Source organism: Crinia signifera, chromosome 2 (assembly GCF_055691185.1).
Source record: "Crinia signifera chromosome 2, ASM5569118v1, whole genome shotgun sequence".
NCBI lineage: Eukaryota > Metazoa > Chordata > Amphibia > Anura > Myobatrachidae > Crinia > Crinia signifera.
The window spans coordinates 135,225,145-135,249,828 of NC_139218.1; the positions used below are offsets into that span (position 1 = coordinate 135,225,145).

A 24,684-nucleotide genomic window follows, 5' to 3' on the forward strand; every position below is an offset into this window, starting at 1 on the left:
TTCCTTCACAAAAATAATTATTCAACTAGACAGCTCATGGGCTTCCACAAGATAATATATTCTGACAACAGGAGAATGTTAACAAAAAATGCTATAACCACTTACTCATCTATGCTTCCAGAATATCTGGTAGACACCCATGTTTTGGATCCATATCTCCTTATCTTGCCCTATTTTACTCTTTATGGGGGTCTCCTATCACCGTATTCTTTAAATTGGAGAATTAATTGGATATCCTGTAGAAAATGAAAGAAATCTGCGAAACATGGTGAAAAATCAAGGAAAACTCCCGTTATTCGTGCCCAATGTTTTATCGGAAAGGGAAGCATACATTTTATAAAGGTTGAATCACAAACACGAATATATTTTAGACAAAAGTTTTTTTATTGTTAAGAACAAACATCACTAGTCAGTAAAGATACAAATGGCACGTGAGCTTCTTCCTTTATTTAGATTTTATCTTCATAACAACGTAAATGATGTTAAAGTTTTCATAGTTACTTATTGTTCTTTCTGTTTCATTTCAAAATCTAGTGGAGATGTAAATGAATACGCTAAAGATATCGCTAGCAGAAGCTAACCATGCTATCACTGTTTATTGGTAAGGCGGCATAGATTCCATAGTGCAGGCCAATGGTACATGTACAGTATAACATACATAACAGGAACAGAAATGAGTGCTGCAGGATAGCTGTATCTTGCAATCTTTACATGACAAATGTGATGTTTCTTTACACCTTTATACAGATTGGATTTTTGTTCACAAACATATAGCTATCATTCCAGATTTTTTAATAATTTTATAATTAGTTCATGTTTATCACAGATGGAATTATATATTGTGATCCAGAAAATACTCTTAACAATTTCTGGAAACTTAACACTTGGCATTTATGTACATTACTAGTTACCAGCCTGTTACAATGATGGAACAACATCCCCTGGAATGTCAACACCAGTGGCAGTGTGCTCCCTAATGGAGCAACTCTTGAATTGCTCCATCGGGTACTATCTAGTGCCCCCCGACTTGTAAAACACTTACCCCTTAGAGGCGAGGAGAAGCGTAAGCCTTTTATTATATAGCATGGACATTTTTATATAGACAGGATACTGACGTACCAAAAGTTTTTAGATTTAAAAAAATATATTATTGCACGGGGGGGGGGGGGGGGGATGTTTTTAATTGAACTACACTGTTATGAACATGTTATTAATATTTCTTGTAATTAAATACTGCTATTTGATAAGTAATAATTTATCAACCCCATATTATAAGAATAGGTAGAAAAATAAATCCACTTTAATGCATAAGAATAGAACTTTAAAACCTGGGACTGTACTAAGAAGTTAGAAACAGTTAGCATTTATGTGCTTATAGTTACTCTTTACACGTAGCTTATAATACTATTTAACAGAGTATAACCAAGCTTATTTTCCAGCAGGAGCATTTACAGATTAAAAGTGTATAAGGCCACTTTAACTGGAAAAAAACTATTATATCCAGTAGTATTCCCACTCTGTCTATAGGCTTTCTGGTACAGGTTCATACTGCGCTGTTTGCAAAATATTGTTCTATTGTGTCACAAGGGCAAGGTGCACGGACACAATCAGCTATTTGGGTCCATTTTGGCTCTTCCTAATACTTCCCAACTTACAGAAAACAGGAATGTGGACCCTGCGCACGCAGCAACAGTTTTGCCGCTGTGGGGCATGGCCAGCGGCTCTGTGTTCAGATCAAATCTGCATTGTTGAAAACATCCAGTAGATTGTCGAACCCATGGCCGTTTTTGACAATCAACGGCCGTTCCAATGTTTCCGACAGCCACAAAATTGAACATTGACTGTCGAATTGGGCAGTATTTCTGACTGTCGAAAATGTTCCGATAGTCGGTAATAATTAACCGTTATACAAACAATTAAGCTATTTAAAAAATGTTTTGATCTAAATGTTGAACAATATGGTACGATGTGAATGATCACAATGTAGGGGTCGATCCAATTAACAACCAAACTTAATGGATTAACTTTCAGGAAATTGCTTGCAGCTGAGTGTATTTGTGGCAACTCCCACCTTTTGCACATAACTGGATTAACCTCTTAGGTTTTATATGTTAATCTACAAGCATATTTTGCAAACTTTCTGGAATAACAGCAATTAAAAGTTCTACTCCGCATGTGACAACACAAAGGTCAAAAATTCTTATTAATCAAAATTTGAATTTGTTTAGATGCCAGGGTGCAGCAATACCCAGATGGGCTCTATGCAACCTTCAACAGATTCCTTGACATCCAGATTTTATCTTACTTTCCGATAATAATCTATTCCTTATTCCTGAGTAGCAGCGTTGTGTCTTGTGGCTTCACATGATAGTACTGTTTAAACCTTAATACAGCGTACCTGATACAGAAGACACAGAAGAAAATCATGAAACACCATTACTGACTGCTGATGCTTACTACAAAAGTGGTACAAAAAAACAGAATGACCAGCAGGGCCATCTTAATGCATGGGATTACTGGGCAGCTTCCCTAGGGCTCCACAATTCTAGGGGCCTTTGAGCAGGGGTTTGGTGGTGCCTCTGGGGTTACTGTAATGGTGCCTATACACTTATGCAATCAGATGCGATGGGACAACGCATCAAGTGGTGCCCAGTGCAGCACCCGATGTCGCATGCCATCTGCGATGGACATTGGGTGCTGGAAGAGGGGTGGCGTGGCGGCTGTGTAGCAGGTACCGGAGCTGGGGACTGGAGCGGAGGAGCTTTCAGGCGGCAGGACTCGGCAGCGGCAGAAGATACTTTGAAACACTGGATGGCCCTCTGATTGGCTGAGGCCGCTGAGAGAGAGAGCTCTCTCAGCCAATCAGCGGCCAAACATTCAGGCGGCCGCTGATTGACTGAAAAGAGCTCTCTCTCTCAGCGGCCTCAGCCAATCAGAGGGCCATCCAGTGTTTCAAATTCATCAGCTGCCGTGAAAGTGCTTCTTCACAGGCTCCACCTCTCTGGTCCCCAGCGCTCCGGTCTCCAGTTCCACAGTCAACAGCGCTCAGGTACCCACTCCCCGCCAGCGCCCGTGCCCGCTCCTCCTCCGCCAGCTCCGGTCCCCACCCCGTTCCCGCTCCTCGGTCCTGCTGCTGATTGCATTTGAGTAATCGCATGTGGTTAAAAACCACATGCGTTTGCTCATGCAATTCGATAAATATTATGCACAGCACATATTATTTATCGATGCGACATTTGACGGCGTGCCTGCGCATCGCGCCGAATGTCCCCTTAAAAATGCATGCAATCATTCGATTTATCGGGCAGATGTGGCCGAAATCAAATGATTGCATGCAATATCTCACATATGTATGGGCAGCATTAGGCTAGTAGAGATTGCTGCCCAGTTGCTTTGGTTGTAAATTATACAAAATCAGAGCTTCTGGGAAACATTTTCTACCAGGCTGCAGCCAGTTAGGCCCCTTTCACACGCTCAGGCTCCTCCCGGGCGGCAAAAAACCCTGCACGGCCAAAAGCCGTGCCGCACACAGTAGTTAATAATAGACACGATTGTGTCCATTATCACGGTACGGCCACAGCCCCACCACCCACCGCTGGAAAGGAGGGCTGCTGGGCTGTGGCCATCCCCACCATTGTAAACTTCTGAGTGCGGCACAGCTTCTTGGCCGTGTGGGGTTTCGCCGCCTGGCAGGAGCCGGAGCATGTAAATGTAACTCTCTCTACACGTTACATTTGGCCCCCCAAGTTCAACATGGTTTTGTCCATTTACTTAAAAAGCAGCTTTGCAAACAGGTCTCAATAACCCTCTGCTTTGCCTGAACAATGATCCAAGACTGACTTCAGTGTATTTGTTGCTCCTGGTCAAGGACATATATTGTTTTCTACAAATTTTTGGGTATTGTTGGTTAAGATTTGTCTTATTTTACTGAAATGGTTGTGTGCTGAAAAACCCCTACCAATCCCACCCCCCCACCCAACAAAGTAACGCACTCTCAATGTTGCTGTTTTGTGGTGTAATACCAAAAACTAGACACCAGATGTCACTGGCATTCTGCTTAAATCTAAAGAGTTTTTCTAGGAAGTTATAATTGTAGCTACTTACCCTGCAAAATTAAAGTCAATGTCTGAAAATCTGTTTTGGATGAGAGCCCAAAGACCCCAGAAGAAGTGAGAAGCCTGAAAGAAAGAAATGTATTTATATATCGTGGTTCATGTGACAATGTAATCTAGATAAATGATCAATTGTTTCATGAAAAAGCCCCCCGATGAAACACGTTGAGCCCCAGGTGAACACTTCACCATGGGCACATTAGTGGCAGATACATCTCCTATCTTTCATAACCTTTAGGCTGTGCGATATATAGTCACTAATCTGGACGATATCACATTTAAATCATCCAGTGTGTGCAGTCAATATCGTTAATCGTTAACCACTCCCCCTGTTGTCTGTACATGCAGTATAATCTGAAAATATCATCAGCAACTGCATGTATGGAGCGGGGAGGTGGGTGATGTCACATGAATGATATCAGCCAGTGTGTGCGGTCAATATCGTTAATCGTTAACCACTCCCCCTGTTGTCTGTACATGCAGTATAATCTGAAAATATCATCAGCAACTGCATGTACGGAGCGGGGAGGTGGGTGATGTCACATGAATGATATCAGCCAGTGTGTGCGGTCAATATCGTTAATTATATCATCAGAATCTGTGCAGACATAGGGGCAGGACCCTTATGGGCTGCTCTCTCCTGGGGAGAGCTGAAGAATCCATTGCCATGGGGAAGTTTTGGCCAACCCTTGGGGAAAAGAGGCAGTCCATCTGAGCTTTGGCATGGGTGGAATTGAATGTTCCCTTTTCCCTTTATCGGCCCTTTGGACCTTTGAAGGGATGGGATGAAGTGGGGCCTTTCTCTTTTTAAAGAGTATTAACGTGAACCTGAAGCGTGGCGAGCGGCGGCGGTACGCGTCCTCCGACCTTGTCATACCCCCACTATCCACGTCGGCGTGGAGTTGATTTTATACAGTGTGGCGAGCCCGAAGCGTGGCGAGCGCAGCGCGCCCCGCGAGGGGACGCGCATTACTTCACAGGTATATGCGTCCGCTCGCCACACTTCACGCTAGGTGGCTCGCTGCGCTCGCCACACTATATAAAATCAACTCCACGCTGACGTGGATAGTGGGGGTATGAAAAGGTCGGAGGACGCGTACCGCTGCGCTCGCCACGCTTCGGGTTCATACATGCGATTCGATCAAAAATCGTGCGACTAAATATCGGGGGCGCCGTGATAATACACAAGTACCAAAAATTGCAATTAATTTAAACCAGACTGCGACCAGCGATCATAAGGGGGTCAAAAAACGGGAGCACGCACCCGGCGAGTTATCGCCGGTGCACACTCCAATCGCTGGCAATATGGCCGCTCAGCGACCATATTGCCAGCCATATATGCTGAAATCGCCCCCGTGTGTACACAGCTTAATAGTTGTAGAGGGTTAATGTTAGATAGATTTTTTTTTTGTGAAACTGCTTCTTTTAAAGTGTATGGACAAATACAGCATTTTTAGTTCAGCTGCTAAATATTTTGCATTTGTTTTCCTCTAAGTACTCTCACTTGTCACTGTCAGCGTATGAAAGGTCGGGTCACTTTCTGAACGCTCCTTTTCCCCGTCATTCAGTGTTTAAAGCAGGAACATGCTGAACTTTTTTGGTCATTGCCCAGCCAAATAACAGTGTTCAACTGTGCAGTAACACCATGGAAACCTCACCTCACACCCCCTCACTTACAAACAACAGTGTTATGTGAATTTGTTTTTGCTGACCTTTTTAATTCTTTTTATTTTAATTTCCTGTTTCAATTCAGTGACACGTATCTGACAACCATTAATAACTGCCAGTGTGAGAACATGAATATATTATTTTTAAAAACTTCAAAGGATGCATACACTTTGCAATTTTTTACTAATTGTTTTATTCAAGTTTTATATTTTGGAATCAATGCAATTAGCATGCAATAAACTTTATACACAATGTGACTTCCAATAACTTTTATACCTATTTATTATTTTCCATTATTAACTGTAGAGCATAGCCCATTCGTAATCAGAATGCGATTATCATATCACATCAGTATTATCTGCTAAGACATTTAAAAAAAAATACTATACTATCTATAGTCATGAAAACTAATAAGAAAACATTTAGTGGTCGACAGTCAAAAGGTTGACATGACTTTTTAACTTTTTTATGGAGCGGACTTGTGCCGACAGGCAGTATTCCATACCCTACCATCCACTAGGGTGTGGAGGGAGAAGCATGGTGAGCGCGGGGAGCTAGACGAGGGGACGTAGTACACTGATATGGTGTCCATGTGGATTTACGGCCAAATTCGGGAAAAAAAAAAGTGAAAAACTCATGTGGACCTTCCCATTGTCGACCTAATGTTTGTGTCAACCTTCCGACCCGGTTGACCTTAGCCCTGTCGACCTATTTCATGAGTCGACCTAAGCCCTGTCGACCTTTAGTGGGCGACCTAATGTATGTCGACCTTTATACAGTCGACATTGTGACTCATACCCCACTGCATTTGGGATGCGGTCATCTATTAGAATGAACTTAGGTCTACAGTCATTAGGTCGACCCCACTAGGTCGACTGGCAGGAAGGTCGACCTGACTTAAGGTCGTCATGGGCCAAGGTCGACATGACTTAAGGTCGAATTTGCATAAAGGTCGACATGAGGAAGGTCGACTGGTCATAAGGTCGACATGGGTTTTTCACTGTTTTTTGAGCCGACATGTGCCGACAGGCGGTATTTCATGCCCTACCATCCACTAGGGCGTGGTGGGAGAATAAAATAGTGTGCCCGAAAGATTAGCGAGCGAAGCGAGGGTCCGATTCTCATTGCCAACTGTGTCCATGTCGACTGTGTCGACATTCGGATAAAAAAACAGTGAAAAACCCATGTCGACCTTATGACCAGTCGACCTTCCTCATGTCGACCTTTATGCAAATTCGACCTTAAGTCATGTCGACCTTGGCCCATGTCGACCTTAAGTCAGGTCGACCTTCCTGCCAGTCGACCTAGTGGGGTCGACCTAATGACTGTAGACCTAAGTTCATTCTGACAGATGTCCCGATTCCCTGCATTTACCAGTACTGCTGTCCTTGCCGCCTCTGCGCAATGTATCAATATCATGTGCATCATTACCATTGATTGCTAAGGAGGAGCCGGCACAAGGAGCATTTGAGCATTGTTATGGCCAAGTTCAGAGCCATGTGCATTGCTGTTTGCACCTGGGACTAAAATCTTTTTTGTTAACAACTTTTTAAAGTCAAAGTCTCTTCTTGGGGACTCTCCCTCGGTGGGTAGATGGTTTCAGGGAATGGGTGATCCCTTTCATATGGGCATGTATAGAGGAGGGTCAAGAGAAAAGTCTCCAGGCCAGGGGTGGCTACCTCTAGATCTACGTGATTCAGTACCTGAAGGTAAAATTGCGATGGAGAGTGGGTGATGTAAGATGTCTAGGTACTTGTGAGTTATCCGGACGCCCGATTTCAAAATCGGGTCGGATCGGGCACATCGCATCGCATCGCATGCGACCATCGGATGCGATGTGATGCGATGCGATGACCCGATTTTTCCATAGGAATCAATGTTAAAATGGACTGAGTCCATTTTAACATGGAATTCAATGGGAAAAAGGGGTCCTTTTCATACCCCTACTATCCAAGTGGGCATGGAGTTGGATATAAACCTGTGGCGAGCGTAGCGAGCCACCGAGCCCGAAGCGTGGCGAGCGTAGCGAGCCCCGCGAGGGGACACGGAATACCGTCCCCTCGCGGGGCTCGCTTCGCTCGCCACGCTTCGGGCTCGGTGGCTCGCTACGCTCGCCACAGGTTTATATCCAACTCCATGCCCACTTGGATAGTAGGGGTATGAAAAGGACCCCTTTTTCCATAGGAATCATTTTAACATTGATTCCTATGGAAAAATCGGGTCATCGCATCCGATGGTCGCATGCGATGCGATGCGATGCGATATCGCATCGCATCGTATCTGATTGTATGCCTTAACTTAAGGCATACAATCAAAAAATCGGGCGTCCAGATAACTCACAAGTACCGATGTCTACAAAAGGGTTCGGGAAGAGAATCTTGCAATCCAATTTCCATGTTTCATTGGCTCTGAAAGATTCCCCGGGTGGTGTTTGTTTGAAGTGGTTGGTTTCTAAATTTGCAAAGTATCCTTCTGAAATGTAGGGACATTGCCTGGCTCTCTTTCCAAGGGAGGCTTTATGTTAATGAGAACCTTCCATTTTTAATAGTGCCAATGATTGCTATTGTCCAATGTCTAGGGGAGGTGGAGACTATGGACCACTTCTTGTGTGAGTGTCCCTTTAATGGAAAGTTTATGAAGCAGTGCCAGAAGCTTTGGGCATTCCCATACTTTTGGGGCTAAGTTACTTTTGGTCGGCTTAAGGAGCAATAAAGTGGGATGAAGAATTAAATTTATGAACAATTTATGTAGTTAGCTTAATGGTTAGGTTCCACGCATGGAATGCGTGTGTCACATGTCTCTGAGAGGAAAAGTCCTCCTCTATAGAGAGGTGGCGGTTTTGATCCTGCACAAGGTGAAAGTGATGTTGGAGACAGAGAAGGGGACATTAGATGCGATCTGTTGGAGTCATCTTTGGCACCATCTGAATGGGTCGTGGGTGATCTTCCCTTCCTCTGTTCTTAATGGCTTCTCTTTCCTTCACGATTGGTATTTTAAGGATTTTGGTTTATAATGGTTTACATGCAGCTTGATGCCATAGCTTTTTAATGGTGCTGCGATTTAATGTTGGCAAAGTATGAGGTTGTTGGAATGGGAGAGTGACTGGTGTGTCGTTGAGCATCTTGTGGGAATAGTAGAGGTAGACTTAAAGTATGGAGGTATAGTGTGGAGAAGGGATTTGTTTTTGGTTATGGGAGAGTATTACACATATGTAAGGATGCATTGAAGAGAGTGTGAAGGGGGTAAGGTAGTGTATGATAGGAGGTTGGTAGCTTTTGTTTCAAGAAAAAAGTTAGAATGCACAAGGTGTGGTTGGGAATGTATGGGTATGGCTGGATTTGGAAGATTTGTTTCTCTTACCTCTCCCAGGGAAGGAGGGGTCAGGTGGAAGAATGTTTATGGATGATGTGGGGGTGAAGACTTTTATTAACATCTCTGGGAGAGAGAGGTGCAAAATATCTGCTAAAAATGCCAGTGTTGTTCACATTTGTTATGTAAATTTAAATAAAAAAATGTTGTGTAAAAAATTATATTTCCTATATAAGGTAAGAATTATAGGTCATTATGATGAACAAAAATGTTTGCTTGGCAATTTTCACACGTATTTTGATAAATTCACTTGGTTCTCAAAGAGTTAAAGTATGGTGTCTTGTACGGGGGGTCTCCCTTTTTTTATGACATCACATTAACATTGTATTGTGGTCTAAAAAATTGTCCCAGAAGGGTTTCTTGTTGTCTTTTGTTGTTAACTTTTCAACGTAGTCCCCATTCCTTTCCACACGTGCGCCCACGCTTGACAAGTTGGGCAAATCCATTTGAGAAGAAAGCTGGTGGTTGTTGTCAACACCAGGACCGAAAGGCAGCTTTCACCTCGTCATCAGAGTTGAAGTGTTGACCCTTAAGGTGCTCTTTCATCTTTGGGAAGAGGATTGTACCGCCTGCAATTCAAGAAGGTTCTGTCACATCCATCGTACAACCCCGAACTTGTGCCCTGTGACTTTCACCTCTTCCCAAAGATGAAAGAGCACCTTAAGGGTCAACACTTCAACTCTGACAACGAGGTGAAAGCTTCCGATCAGTCCTGGTGTGGACAACAACCACCAGCTTTCTTCCCCGACAGGTTTGCCTTACTCCTCAATTGGCACACATGTGTGGAGAGGAATGGAGGCTACGTTGAAAAGTGAATAGTGCACTACATAGACAGAGTTATCATGTACAAAAAAAAGTGATGAAATGCGTTCACAAATAAAAAATCTATATACGTGGAGGCGTTACTTTTAAATCCAGCCTCGTAAATAATGTAGTTGCTATTTAATACCTGTACTATACATCTCATGTAAGTGAAACATAGCAATGTAGTTAATTATATTTACTATTGTACACATTTTCACCAACTCACCAGTACAAACTGATTAACTTGAACATAGAGATCTTCCACTTCCTTGTCTTGTATCTCCTCTTCCTCTTGTTTCAGCTCTCTGCAGGAACACAAGTAATGGCGCAGCCACTCTAGTTGTGTCTGTCTGTCAGGGAACAACCGATAATCTGGCTCACTCACACCTAGAAATGTAGGCAGAGGGTATAGAATAATCACTTACCTCTGCAGTGCCACTAATTTAGGTAGTAGCCCTTTAAAACGGGCAGACTAGATGGGCCAAGTGGTTCTTATCTGCCATCAAATTCTATGGCAGGTATTCAATGAGCATTATCGCTATGTGCAGCCAATCCGGTTTAGGATTCACTGCACATTCGCAGGGTTCCAGGGGGCTGGAGCATTCGCTGCCAGCCCTTCCTCTCATCCTATTCAACTCCGCAGGGGCTCACTGCCCCTGACAGCGATATTTGCCGCAGAGAGCCGGGGGGGCGGCGGCAGGCAGGGAGATGGAAGCCTACCTGCCTGCCCCAGAATGTGTGGGGGAGAAGGAGGGCTTCTGGGGACACAGGCAGCACAAGCTGCCCCCGGGAGAGCTGGCATGGGACCAGGTGGAGGGAGCCACTGCACTGGTCCCGCTCATGTATATGTAATGAGCGGGTCCAGTGTGCAGTGAATATCTAATGAGCGGCTTCCCGCCCCCTGCTGACTAATATGTATAAAAAATATTTTTTAAATGTCATATATATTCATGTGCTGCAAGAACATGAATAAAAATAGCTTGCCCCTTCACAGAATAAATTTACTGATTTTTTTTACACCAAAAAAAAAAAAAAAAAACCTTTATCTTAAAAGATCACATTCCAGAAGAAGGGTATAGAAGTGCGCTATTTAGAGTTTCATCCGAAAAAATACAATGGTAAAAAGTGTTTATTCTGAACAACAGTATAAAATATTTCTTCCAATAGATGGTTTCACATAAAATTTCAATACTTGATCCAACATTTGTCCAACATTGCTTGAAATAACCCTACGCGTTTCGTCCCATGGGGACTTCTTCAGGGGTAACCAAGGATCAAATTGGATAATTTATTGATGGTAAACAACAAGGTGTGGAATATACCATAGGATAAATAAATCTGTTTGGTATCGAAGCATTAAACCATATCATATGATGTGGCTACAATGGTGATCAGAAATTAAAAACAAAATTAGACTGCTGTCCAACTGATGTCTTCACAGTTAGTATTCCCTGGTACATTCAGTTACAGGGGTATAAATTGTACCATCAGTCAGAGAGCAGTCTATGGGCAGTTCTCATCATAGGAGGCCATGTTAGGACTTTAACGTGGAGTCCTATGATGAACCATCTAATCTCCCTGACCGCAATGTTAATTGGGGTCACCCACAAAGTTGACCCTGCTGGCTGTTGAAGACTGGTGCTGGTTCCAAAATATGGGAGACCCCTACATTTTTGGTCCCCCGTATTTCTCAAACCAGGACTGGCTCAAAGAGGGCTGGCTATGCTCAAGGGGGGACAGGACACCCCAAGCTATTTTTTTCAAATTTCAAAAACTACACACAGTTACTAAAACAATCACACATTACTATTACTAAAAACTCAGCCGAAAATCGCACATGTGACATGGGCAAATTGGTGCGATTTTAATTGATGACTAAACAATCGCATCCTATTACATATTACCCATGAAGTCTGACTGATCCGTGTGGTGCTTCTGGGCCAGATGTATCAAGCTTCAAAAAGTGATAAAGTGGAGAGTGATAAACAAAAAAAAGGGAAGTTAGGAGCTAATTGACTGGTTGATTTTATTATTATTATGTTATTTATATAGGGAACACATTTATCACTCTCCACTTTATCACTTTTCGAAACTTGATACATCTTGCCCTCAGTGTTAAAAGAAAAAGGAAGAGTTAAAAATGTGGAAAGGAAAATTGTTGGGCCTCCCCTCCTAAGAATTACCTACCCTGGGCTCTTTGAGCTGCTGCTTGTTCTAAAAATACAGGGAGAAAATTGTGTGAGTTCCTCCTGTTTTTAAAGAACCAGCACCGGGCTCTTGGAAAAAAAATGGATTTTTTTTTTCCGGTGCTAGTATTTTTGAAACTAGCACCAGGTACCACTAGTCTATAAGGTAATGCCACAGCTGGGGGACATGTTTATATTGGTCCCTTTGGCTGTAGCATTACCCTTCAAAGATCTGGCCTCACCGAAATACTACTGGATAATTTGGATCACATTTTCACTATTGTATAGATTAATGACCTAGAAAGAAAGTAAGGTATGCATTATCTGGATGTGACATCAGGGAGAGGAGCAATAAAGGATAAACCTTTACACTCGGCACATATGAATTCCACTGAGCAATAACAAACATCCACGCAAGCAAAGCCTCAGTTAAACACTAGTTAGTACATAAAGGGATATGAAGATATGTATAAATTGCATCAAGATGAGTTTTTTTTAGCAAATTATATTGTGATGTCACAACCCGAGACCCATGAATTTGATGATGATATTTAAAAAACAAATTCTTTTCTAAAAACAGCTGCACCCCACCTTCCCCAAAAACAGTGATGCAAACCCATGTGCTCATAGTCTGGACTTGCATCAGGCAGGGAGTCTATAGCCGGGTACACACTATGCTAATTCTGTAAACGATTTACCGTGCATATACTCTAGTGCAGGCATGTCCAACATTAGCCCTCCAGATGTTGTGAAACTACACATCCCAGCATGCTTTGCAATAGTTTTAGCATTCTCTAATAGCAAAACTGTGGCAAAGCATGCTGGGATGTGTAGTTTCACAACATCTGGAGGGCCAACGTTAGACATGCCTGCTCTAGTGTGTACTTACAATAGGATGCACGTTCTCGCGTCGTTAATGACCGTCTCTATTATCTGAATATGTTCAGCCGGGGGACAGGTGACGTCATTGAAGGATATCGACAACGATATTATTCAATATCGTAAAACACCCGTTGAACGTTCGTCCAGAGGCACCACCAATATCGCTAATGCTATCGACGGTGACGCAAATCGTATAGTGTGCACCCAGCTTAACAGCATTAGGCTATGACATGCCACAGTGTAAAAGGAAAATGCAGAGTTTTCTAAATCCCCCGCCCTGTTATAGTGAGACACAGTCTGAGTCACAAAAAAATGCACCCAACACGTGTGCAGTGGGTGTTAGTGGAATACAATTTAAAATGAAAGATTCAACATTTTTTTATGCGGTACTATCCCAGCAAGCCCTTTTAAACAGTTTGGATATTCTGGCACTTGTACAAACTACATGCCAGCAGGGCTGCCAGAGCATGGGAAAGAAAAAAAGTAAAAAGAAATGATCAAAATAAATCCAGGCATTGAAAAAATATATTTCAATTAAATTAAAAGAAAGTGCAACATTGCTACTGTAACCTGCCCTATATCTATTGTGGATTTTCACTGTGTTCCCAGGGAGGACTTTTGACTAAAATGACAATAGTAGCACAATTAAAAAAAAATCTGTAATGTTGAATTGTACCAAAAGCAATTGCTACCTGCACAGTGGGCCTTATTCTGGTTCACTCTTAGAGGCAAATTCCTTCTAAAATGGACAAAACCATGTGCACTGCAGGTGGGGCAGATGTAAGAATTAGATTTGGGTGAGTTATTTTGTTTCTGTGCAGGGAAAATACTAACTGTTTTATTTCTACACTGCAATATAGATCTCACTTTGAAGAAAAACCACACCCAAATCTAATTCTCTCTGCACATATTACATCTGCCCCACCTGCAGTGCACATGGTTTTGTCCACTTGAGAAGGAATTGCCTCTAAGCGTGAACCAGAATAAGGCCCTGTAACCGTAGTAGAAAACCATGCTAAAGTAAATAATTAAATATTATAGAGAGCATAATGGATACAGTACTAAAGTCTTATTTTTGAGAACCCGACATGGTATTTTACATTTTTTTATTAATTTATTGTCCAAAGTAGAGATTAAGTTATAGACAAATGTTCACTGTAAACAAATCTTTAGCATGTCCTATGAGCTAAATTAAGGGGGGGGGGGAGGGGGGGGGGGGGAGGGGGGGGGGCGCACTATGTCTTTCTTGTTAAAGAGTTGTGCCATTCCTCCTACACAATTTAAGACATAGGCAGATTTTTATGGAGCATGCCGGACCTAATTGTACATGGTGCAGCCTGGTACAATACTAACAACATACTGGCTACCGTATTGTAGGACACGTATCGTTTACCCTAAGTGACTGTTATAAAAAGTAGGGTTCTGTAGGTTGTGAGGAGGGGAAGAAAACAGGTGCTATGGGGTAATAGTGAGGTGGTATAGCAGTAGTTAAAAGTAGGTAAATGGGTTTTAATACACTATAATGCACATGGAGTACTTTGTGCAGATAGTTACCTGCAAATTCGTTGAAATGATTTGCAATGTCATAGGCCTGGTAATTGTAGCCAGCATATTCATAGTCAATAAACCGGACATAACCTGAGAAGAAAGAACCCCCTTAAGTATTGGTAAACTTTTTTGCTGCAACTACTTTTATCACAACTTTTACTCACCTTCTTCTTCACTGTAGATTACATTTTTACATAATAAGTCATTGTGGCATAGAACTATAGGAGAATTGAGGGATGGCAAGTAGTTTTGCAGCCAGGTAAGTTCTTCTTCTAACACGTTCATGCTGGGAACCTCTGCTGGTAGCCTACAGTGGGTTATAAGAGATTGCTTTACTATTGTGTACAGTATGACAATGGTGATTTGGCAGTATATTTATTCAATGTCATATATTTAATGTGTCATAGCATTCAACAGTAACCTAAAAGTTTGTGCCATCATAATGAGAAAGGCTTTAGCAGTGTTCAGCAAGCATTCATACCTCATGAGCCCTATTCAAGCAGAAAGTTGCAGGCAAACCTTGTGAAAAGCATTATAATATGCGGGGCTGTATCTGGTATTTTAGCACCCTGGGTGGGTCAGTGGCAAATGCAGGATTTCTTGAGGAGGGTTACCAAAAGCAGTTTATATACTCTACGGAACATTGGACAATTACAGAAGTCAAGGCCCATACACACTGGGCGACTCAAAGCCACCCAGTGTGTATGCCCTGGCGATGAGCGGTGAGCGCTGCTGCGCGCTCCCGCATCATCACCGGGAAAGCCGCTCATCTGCTGGTAATACCAGCAGATGAGAGGCGTTGAGGACGGCTTTGCATAGTTCTGCACTATGTAACGCCCCCCTCCATCGGCGCCAGGCAGGGGGAAAGCCGCTCAGTGTGTATGCACTGAGAGGTTTTCCCCGCAGCATAGTCGCCCAGTGTGTATGGACCTTAAGAGTGAGCAGTAGAAGAATCTAGTATCCACCCTGTACATTTATGTAAACATTTTGTACACTAGATACTGTATGAAATAGTATTTAACATTATAGATTGTCAATAATATAGGCTGTATCAAACATTTCAATAATATAAATAAGCGGGCAGGAAAAGATTAAACATACCATAAATAAATAAATACACAAACATAATAAAATCAGTACTGCATTTTCTAAGCACACATTCTCCCACCTCATGGTAAGGCTTCTGTCTCTTCTTCCTATTAGCTACTCTTTGGTCCAATGTAATGATTGAGGACTCAGATCCACACACGCAGCAAACTTGGTGGAAGAAGCTGCTACCACTGGGCAGGTACAGCACGTCCGATCTGTCCATTAAACGGTGGCGGCTCTAGTTATCATCTTATATACAGTACCATTGTTATGGTCATAATTTGAGAGAAACCAGCAACACCCCCTGCATTTGCCTATGTAAGTGGGCATTTTAATATATACTCTATTTATGTTCGTTTTTTTATTTGATTGAATAAAGTAAATTATGAGATTTCCTGCAACATTCCTTAATGTATATTTTTGGTATATTTTGTATATTTAGCCCATCTATGAATATTCCAGAAGATAACTTACTGGCACACTATCTACCATGTCCCCACATTTGGGAAAAGGAATGATTACATCCCAATCTCTAACATTCATTATGATAATCTGGATAAGGAGAATGCAGTTTCTCAGGTAACCAATAAGCCTGGAGAATAATCTCATTCAATACTCCACAATCATGAACTGAGTTACTATAAAATGTCACACATATTCAGAGCTCATATATGATGTACAAAGTAAGGCAAATAGATACAAAGTGGCATTTATATATTTAACACTAAAATACAAATGTGTCTCTAACTAGGGCAGATAAATTGGGGGCTGCTTGTTTGCGTTTTAATTTGATTGCTTTGCTATTGTGGAAATTTGACTTGAGTCCTTTAATACACAGACAGGCCAACTGCAAAAAATACATTTTCACATAATTATGAGTGGGAATACAATGAGCTGAGGCTTAGTACCCACAGCCACCGATTTAACTAGTGGTGTTTATCCTGCATGTTAAACAAAAGAGGAAGAATTAAGCCGTGTACACAGGGGGCGATTTTTTAAGCGATTTGGTACTCTTTACCTAGCACGGCGCCCACGATTTTGATCGTGGGCATCGCAGGTAAAAAAATCACGGGCATCGCGGCCATTGAATGCACTAAAAATCGGGTGCGACGCGACCGACGCGATGCCCGCGATTTCCCATAGGGAACAATGTTAAATTTCTCAATTGACCCGATTTTACTGTTCAATGCCTCAATTGACACGATTTTTCCATAGGAAACAATGTTAAATGGCCCACAGAGGCCAAATAGGCACCCTGAAGTGTGAAATGGCCCCCACAATTGTTAACGCCACCCCACGATCAACGTCAACCCGAAGCGTGGCGAGCGCAGCGAGCCCGCGAGGGGCGGCGGTACGCGTCCTACGACCTTTTCATACCCCCACTATCCACGTCGGCGTGGAGTTGAGAATAGAATAGTGTGGTGAGCGCAGCGAGCCACCGAGCCCGAAGCGTGGCGAGGGGACGCGGATACCTTCACAGGTAAACGCGTCCCTTCGCGGGCTTCACAGGTATCCTCGTCCCCTCGCCACGCTTCGGGCTCGGTGGCTCGCTGCGCTCGCCACACTATTCTATTCTCAACTCCACGCCGACGTGGATAGTGGGGGTATGAAAAGGTCGTAGGACGCGTACCGCCGCCCCTCGCGGGCTCGCTGCGCTCACCACGCTTCGGGTTCACGTTGATCGTGGGGTGGCGTTAACAATTGTGGGGGCCATTTCACACTTCAGGGTGGCTATCTGGCCTCTGTGGGCCATTTAACATTGATTCCTATGGAAAAATCGTGTCAATTGAGGCATTGAACAGAAAAATCGGGTCAATTGAGAAATTTAACATTGGTCCCTATGGGAAATCGCGGGCATCGCGTCGCACCCGATTTTTAAGTGCATTCGATGACCGCGATGGGCGCCGTGCTAGGTAAAGAGTACCAGCGATTTTGACTACATCATCAAAATCACTTAGAACGTTTCCTTGAATCACCTGTGTGTACACAGCTGGCGATAGCATTGCGCGGCCCCGCAGCATCACTTTCGCACGTCTGAATAGACACTGCAGGCAATAATATTCTTGCTAGATGACACAGTGTCCATTCAGCTGTATGCACGGGCTGCTGCTGCGGATTGCCACCGGCTTATCTCCGGCAAGGACTGGGTGATTTTGACTAAACATATTGTTTAGTCAAAATCGCCCAGCTGCAGCCCATGTGTACAGCCCTTTACGCCCAGTTTCAGGAACAGTCCATGATAAAAAGGCACCCTCTGGGGTTTAACATGCAGGGGTTCCACATTTTTCATAGAATCAATGGGGTAGTGTGTATTTAACCTGTGTTTACCACTTTTTTTTTTTTTAAATAGCTACCAGTGTGAAACACACAGCTATTCGCTGTGCAGCAAACAGTAAGGCTAATTAGATCCCCCCCTTAATCTTACTCAGTTAGGGCACCCCTAGAAGTATTTATTTTGGGCCTAATTCAGAGTTGTATGCTATGCTGATGTTTTTGCAATTGAACGATTATTAGCTGACTGAATGCACTCAGATGGTTCCTTTATGATCATTCCTTTATGAATGCACTGCACAGGTTCCTTTATGATCGCGGTCGAAGTGAGGATATAATCACACAGTGATATACAGGAAGTAACTGTTTTTAGGAGGTAATGGGGGAGTAGGGGAATATAAACGTGGATGTGTCATGGCCATTTTTAGGGTGACTATAATATCAACTGTGGACATATCAACTGTGGACATCTACACAGAGAACCTTCATCTGCATCACTACTGCCACATCCAGTCTGCGACGCCATATACCTACTTGTGCAGTTGATATTACACATTGTTGCATATGGGCTGCAAATGTGTATGCATATTGTGAATGAGTTGCGATTACTCCAGTGGGCGTCTCATTTCATTAGCAGCTCCATAGCCCAGAAAAATTACAAATGCAACTGCGGTACCCTACAACTCTGAATTAGGCCCTTTATATGTCTTACATGTTATTTTATGTTTAAAGTTGGTTCCTATTCAAACATGTCAAAGCAATACACCAATAAAGCCTATTGTGGGCTTCTATGGAAGACACCTCTAAGATTTTACACCATCAAATATGCAGTTGTTCCCAATCTGTGTGCCGTTGCACCCTATGATGCCTCAGGACACTTACAGGGATGCCTTGGCGGTCCAGAACCAATAAAAATTATTTATGGTCAATGGAACAGGCAAAACCAGTGCTGGTGGCTGTCCCTCACCATCGATCTGACCCTAGGATGATATATAAAAAGGGATTTTTGTAAGAACTTACCGTTCGAATCCCTTTCTCTGATATGGTCCTGGTGACACAGCTCAACACTGGGATGTAGGAGGGTCCGAAGGAGCCAGGCACCTATCCTAAAGTTTTAGAGGGTAGGCTCCTCCCCTACTGCATCCCTGGACTCTTCAGTTCAATCTTTCAAAGCCACTGGAATACATAACTCAGTACAAACGCCTGCACATATTATATGCACATTTTATAACAGAAAACTGTTAACTTTTAACCATTTTAACATGAACATCATGAAACTTCTGGCATACTTACTGAGCGTAAGGGAGGGATCGCTGTGTCACCAGGACCATATCAGAGAAAGGGATTCGAACGGTAAGTTCTTACAAAAATCCCTTTTTCTCTTTCAATGGTCCTGGTGACACAGCTCAACACTGGGACGTTCCAGAGCCGGTCCTTTGGGAGGGTACGCTCAGGTCTGCAGCTCTCAGCACTGCTCGCCCGAATGATGCGTCCTCCGACGCGAACTCATGGAATCTATAGAATTTGGCAAATGTGTGAACAGATGACCAAGTGGCAGCTCTGCAAACCTGCTCAGCTGTGGCCCCATGTCGAACCGCCCAAGAGGTGGCAACTGACCTGGTGGTATGCGCATTTATTTTGGCCGGTACTGGTCTACCCACTTTGGTGTATGCAAAGGCTATCACAGACCGCAACCACCTAGCAATAGTCTGCTTAGATGCAGGCCAACCAATTTTGTGTACGTCATACAATACCAACAATGTGTCAGTCTTCCTGACACTCTTCACTCTGTCCACATATATGCGTAAGGCACGCACAACATCCAAAGTTCTCAACTTGTCCCTTTTCTTAGAACCCTCTGGGGGTTGAAACACAGGTAGAACTATCTCCTGATTTAAATGGAAGGTAGATACCACCTTCGGTAAAAACTGAGGCACTGTTCTTAAAACAGCCCTGTCATCATGAAAAATTAAGAAGGGAGATTTACATGACAAAGCTCCCAATTCTGAAACTCTTTTAGCAGATGCTACTGCTAACAAAAACACTAGCTTCCACGTGAGAAACTTAAAGTCAGCCGACCTTAAAGGTTCAAAAGGTGCCTTTTGAAGGCATTCCAAAACCAGTGAAAGATCCCAAGGTGCTACTGGTTGCTTGTATGGAGGTTTCAACCTGGATACTCCTTGTAAAAAGGTTTGAATTTCCGGGAAAATGGCTATCTTTTTCTGGAAATAGATGGACAAGGCCGAAATCTGCACCTTCAGTGACTGAAGGCTTAGGCCCGATGAAAAACCATCTTGTAAAAATTCCATCATTCTTGATAGCTTAAAATGAGATGTATGAGCCTTTCTTCTCTCACACCATCGAATGTAAGTCTTCCAGACTCTATAATAATTTGCCGAAGATACAGCTTTTCTGGCTTTTATCATCGTCTGTACTACTGCCTCAGAAAACCCTTTTCTTTTCAAAATGGTGGTTTCAATAGCCAGGCCGTCAAAATCAATCGATCTGAATCCAGGTGATTGAATGGGCCTTGTCTTAGAAGGTCTGGTCTCAGAGGTAGACGCCATGAGTCCACAGACAACCTCTGAAGCCTCGAGTACCAGGATCTCCTTGGCCAATCTGGGGCCACTAAGATCACTGGAACCTTCTGCCCCTGTATTTTCTTCAGAAGTCTCGGTAACATTGGTACTGGTGGGAATGCATAAAGGAGATCTCCCTGCCAGTGAATAGTCATGGCATCCACTGCCTCCGCTAGTGGATCCCTTGTTCTGGCATAGAACCTGGGCACTTGACGGTTGATCCTGGATGCCATCAGGTCCACATCCGGAGTTCCCCACATCGAAGTGATTTGTTGAAACACCTGAGGGTGTAAGCTCCATTCCCCTTCCTTGAGCTCCTCCCTGCTCAGGAAGTCGGCTTCTATATTCTCTATTCCTGGGATGAATATAGCCGATACAGCTGGAACATTCTGTTCCGCCCATAGGAAGATTCTGGATACCTCCCACATGGCCAATCTGCTGCGTGTACCTCCCTGGTGATTCAGATACGCCACAGCTGTGGCATTGTCGGTCTGAATCCTCAAAGGGAGGTTTTGTAACCTGTCTCCCGCCAAGGAAATCACTTTCCAGACAGCTCTCAGCTCCAAGATGTTGATTGGTAACGCTGATTCCTCTGCCGTCCACAGGCCCTGAAGCCTGAGATCCAGGACTATTGCCCCCCAGCCCCTGAGACTGGCGTCGGTAGTTACTATCAACCAGTCCCAGGTCTGTAATGACCGACCCCACTGAAGGGAATCTACTTCTGTCCACCATTTCAAGGATTCTCGGGTGTCCGAAGACAGCACTATCATCTCGGATTTCATGGTCAAAGTGTTTCCTGACCAGGCTGACAAAATGTTCCATTGGAACCTCCGAGAGTGGAACCTGGCAAATTGAAGCGTCTCGAATGACGCCACCATCTTCCCCAGGAGCTTGAGGCACCTCCATACTGAAATGCTCTGAGCCCTGAGAATCTCCTGGACTAGGGTGACCAGATCCCTGGCCTTTACCTCCGGGAGGAATACCCGATGAAGATGGGTGTCCAGTATGACTCCCAAGAATTGGAGCCTTTGTGACGGTACCAACTGAGATTTTTGCAAATTTAAAATCCAGCCGTGAGCCTGCAAAAAACTGATGGCCTCTGCCAAGTGACTCTGCAGCCTGGCTGCTGACTCTGCTTTGAACAGGAGATCGTCCAAATAGGGTATTACTGTGATTCCCCTGAGCCTCAGCACCGCCGCCATTACTGACATTATCTTTGTGAATACCCTTGGCGCGGTTGCTAGCCCAAAGGGTAACGCCCGGAATTGTAAATGCAGGTCTCCTATGGCAAACCTCAACAAGGTCTGATGCTCCGGGTGTATAGGAACGTGCAAATATGCGTCCTGGACATCCATGGACGCCAAAAATTCTCCCTGGTCCAGACTCAGGAGTACTGACCGTAGGGACTCCATTTTGAAATGGTCTACCCATAAATGAACATTTAGGGATTTCAAATTTAGTATTGGTCTGAAAGACCCGTCTGGTTTGGGCACCAGGAACAGCGTGGAGTAAAAGCCTTTCTTCCACTCTGCCCTGGGGACTGGTGTAACCACCCCTTTTTCCAAAAGGGAGTGAGCTGCTCTCACAAGAGCTGTACGCAGCCGTGCCTCCTTTGGTAAGGATGTGGGGATGAACCTCTTCGGAGGCGGCCCTCTGCAAGGGATTTTGTAACCCTGTGTTATAATATCCAACACCCAGGCATCCTGGCCTAGAGAAGCCCAAGCGTCCCTGAAGAGTGTGAGACGCCCCCCCACTTTTGTCACTGTCGGGCGAAGCCCCTGACAGTCATGCAGAGGGTTTATCCTCTCCTTTTGTGGCAGGCTTCTTGTGAAAGGAGCCAAATTTTGACTTTTGTGTCTTGCCTCTAGAGGACTGAAACCTTCCCCTGAAAGACTGTCCTCGAAAGGACGCACCACCTCTAGGGGAGGGCCGAAAGGACGGCTTAAAAGCAGAAAATCTGGACGTCTGCTTTGCTGAGGAGGCCGGCAGGAATGTACTTTTGCCGCCCGTGGCCTGTTTTATAATCTCCTCTAATTCGGTACCAAAGAGTACCTTTCCTTTGAAGGCTAATGTTTCCAGAGCCTTCTTGGACTCATTGTCTGCTTCCCAGGCTTTAAGCCAAAGCACTCTCCTGGCATTAATGGGGACTGTGGACACTCTGGTTGCCATTTTAATAGCTTCCTCCTCTGCTTCCACTGCATATTCTGCCGCTGCCTTAATCTTTTCTGCAAGCAGTAATGCTCCAGGGTCAGCCTGCAGCATGGTGCATAATTCACCAGCCCACTCTATCATGGCCTTAGAGACCCAGGCTGAAGCAATAAGGGGCCGTAAGGTAAACCCCACCCCTTCAAAGATAGCTTTGAGGTTTCCCTCCAGCTTTTTATCCACAGAATCTTTAAAAGCTGCACCGCCCTGTACTGGCAATACAGTAGCCTTGGACAAACGTGCCACTGAAGCGTCCACAACTGGGACCTTTTCCCAGAGCTCCGCATGAGACTCTGGCATGGGGTACAGACTAAGGAATCGCTTAGGCATCTGAAGCCTCTTATCAGGAGTTTTCCAAGCCCCTTCTAACAATTCCTGTAACCCCTCATCTGAAGGAAAAGTAACAGCCTCCTTCCGCTGTCGCTTAAAAACACCTTTAACAGGAGTCTTATCCTCCACAGACAGCTTTAAAGCCTGCTTCACAGCTACAATGAGATCCTCTATACCAGCAGCAGAGTTCTCTTCCAAATCATCACCCTGATCCCAGGGGATGTCAGTATACTCTCCTTCCTCTTCATCTACCACAGTAGTTAAAGCATAAGACCTTCTAGGGGTCCCTGCCACATCATCCATTTTGTCCAGCATTTCACTGAACCTGTTGATCCCTTTAGCAGTATCCTGCATCACCTGAATCAGTGCAGGATCTGCCTGGGAAAGAGGCAAGGAGCCGGACGACTGCTGAGATGATGGCATAGGTCTCTGTGATTCTACCAGCCCATCACTCTGCCTGTCCAAAAGCTGCACCAAAGCGTTTACTGACCTGCCTAGGGCCCTGGCCCACGCAGGTTCCATCTGCTCTGCCCTATGGGGTTCACTGCCCATGGGTCTCACATCAGCGCAAGTAATACATAAGCCCCCCTTGGCCATCTGCTCAGGTACAAACTTTTGTGTGCAAACATTGCACGCGCTCAGTGCACTGAGGGCTCCCTCCCCCAAAACCACAGCCTGATGCTCAGACATGATGCAAGTGATAAATGTATATCTATCAGTATACACAGTGCAAACAATGTACAAGCGTTTATACAGAGGCAATGCACCCAGTCACTTATCTGTCTGTTGGTTTCAACTGCGGGGAAGCGATGCCCAGGAAATCCAAGTCACTCTGCCAGGATCAGTAAGCCAGCTCAGCTCCGCTGCAAGCGTTCTGAAAGGCGCCAAAGTCAGAGTGAAGGAAGAGACCACAGGTCCCTGCTGCTGCGGGGTCCGTGACCTTTTGGCGCCAACCACCCCCAGCCAGCCGCTCCTTAGGTAGGATTTCCTAGTTCCAGTGTCTCCCCCTCAACTGGGGATCACTTGGAACATGCCTGTCACAACGCTGCTGTCCTCTCATCTAGGAGCTCAGCGTGTAAGCTCCGCATAAAATGGCCGCCGCCATCACGGAGCGCCTGTCCCCCATGATCCCCACCTAAATGTGGAGCCGGTTTCAGGGTACTCCGGAGCCCAGGCAGCCTTTTAGAAAAGGCTATAAGCGCTGCACAGGGAGACCAGACAGTGTCTCCCCTGTGCACAGTGAGCTGACAGGACGCGCTTCTGTCAGCTCCTGCTGCGCTAGCAGTGTGAGGATTCACTATGAGAATCCTCACACTGTGCCTACCTAGCTAGGGTGAAAGTTAATAAAACAATAAAAATCCCCTAACTACTCTAATTCTTCGGCTGCTCCTGCAGCCCTTTAGAATAGCACCCACTCCAGTGGGCACCTAACACGAACTGAAGAGTCCAGGGATGCAGTAGGGGAGGAGCCTACCCTCTAAAACTTTAGGATAGGTGCCTGGCTCCTTCGGACCCTCCTACATCCCAGTGTTGAGCTGTGTCACCAGGACCATTGAAAGAGAAACACAGTTTACTAAATGTAACATCTGTTTCTGAATTTCTTTAGAAACAATTGGCCTTGGGGTGCCTTGAAAAAATGAT

At 44.4% G+C, this 24,684-nt stretch overlaps 1 protein-coding gene across 2 annotated transcripts in view; it reads right to left on the bottom strand.

The window, feature by feature from the left end:
• Positions 1 to 363: 363 nt before the first annotated feature.
• ETNK2 (ethanolamine kinase 2) overlaps positions 364 to 24,684 on the bottom strand; it is a 53,366-nt gene continuing 29,045 nt past the window's right edge. For both annotated transcript variants that reach the window (XM_083172868.1, XM_083172869.1), the window contains exons 4-8: positions 14,734 to 14,876; positions 14,576 to 14,659; positions 10,180 to 10,340; positions 4,105 to 4,178; positions 364 to 2,398 (exon numbers count right to left, since the gene is read on the bottom strand). In XM_083172868.1, coding sequence (XP_083028994.1) covers positions 2,320 to 2,398; positions 4,105 to 4,178; positions 10,180 to 10,340; positions 14,576 to 14,659; positions 14,734 to 14,876 — 541 coding nt within the window. In that variant the 3' untranslated portion in view covers positions 364 to 2,319. The remainder of the gene's footprint in view (positions 2,399 to 4,104; positions 4,179 to 10,179; positions 10,341 to 14,575; positions 14,660 to 14,733; positions 14,877 to 24,684) is intronic.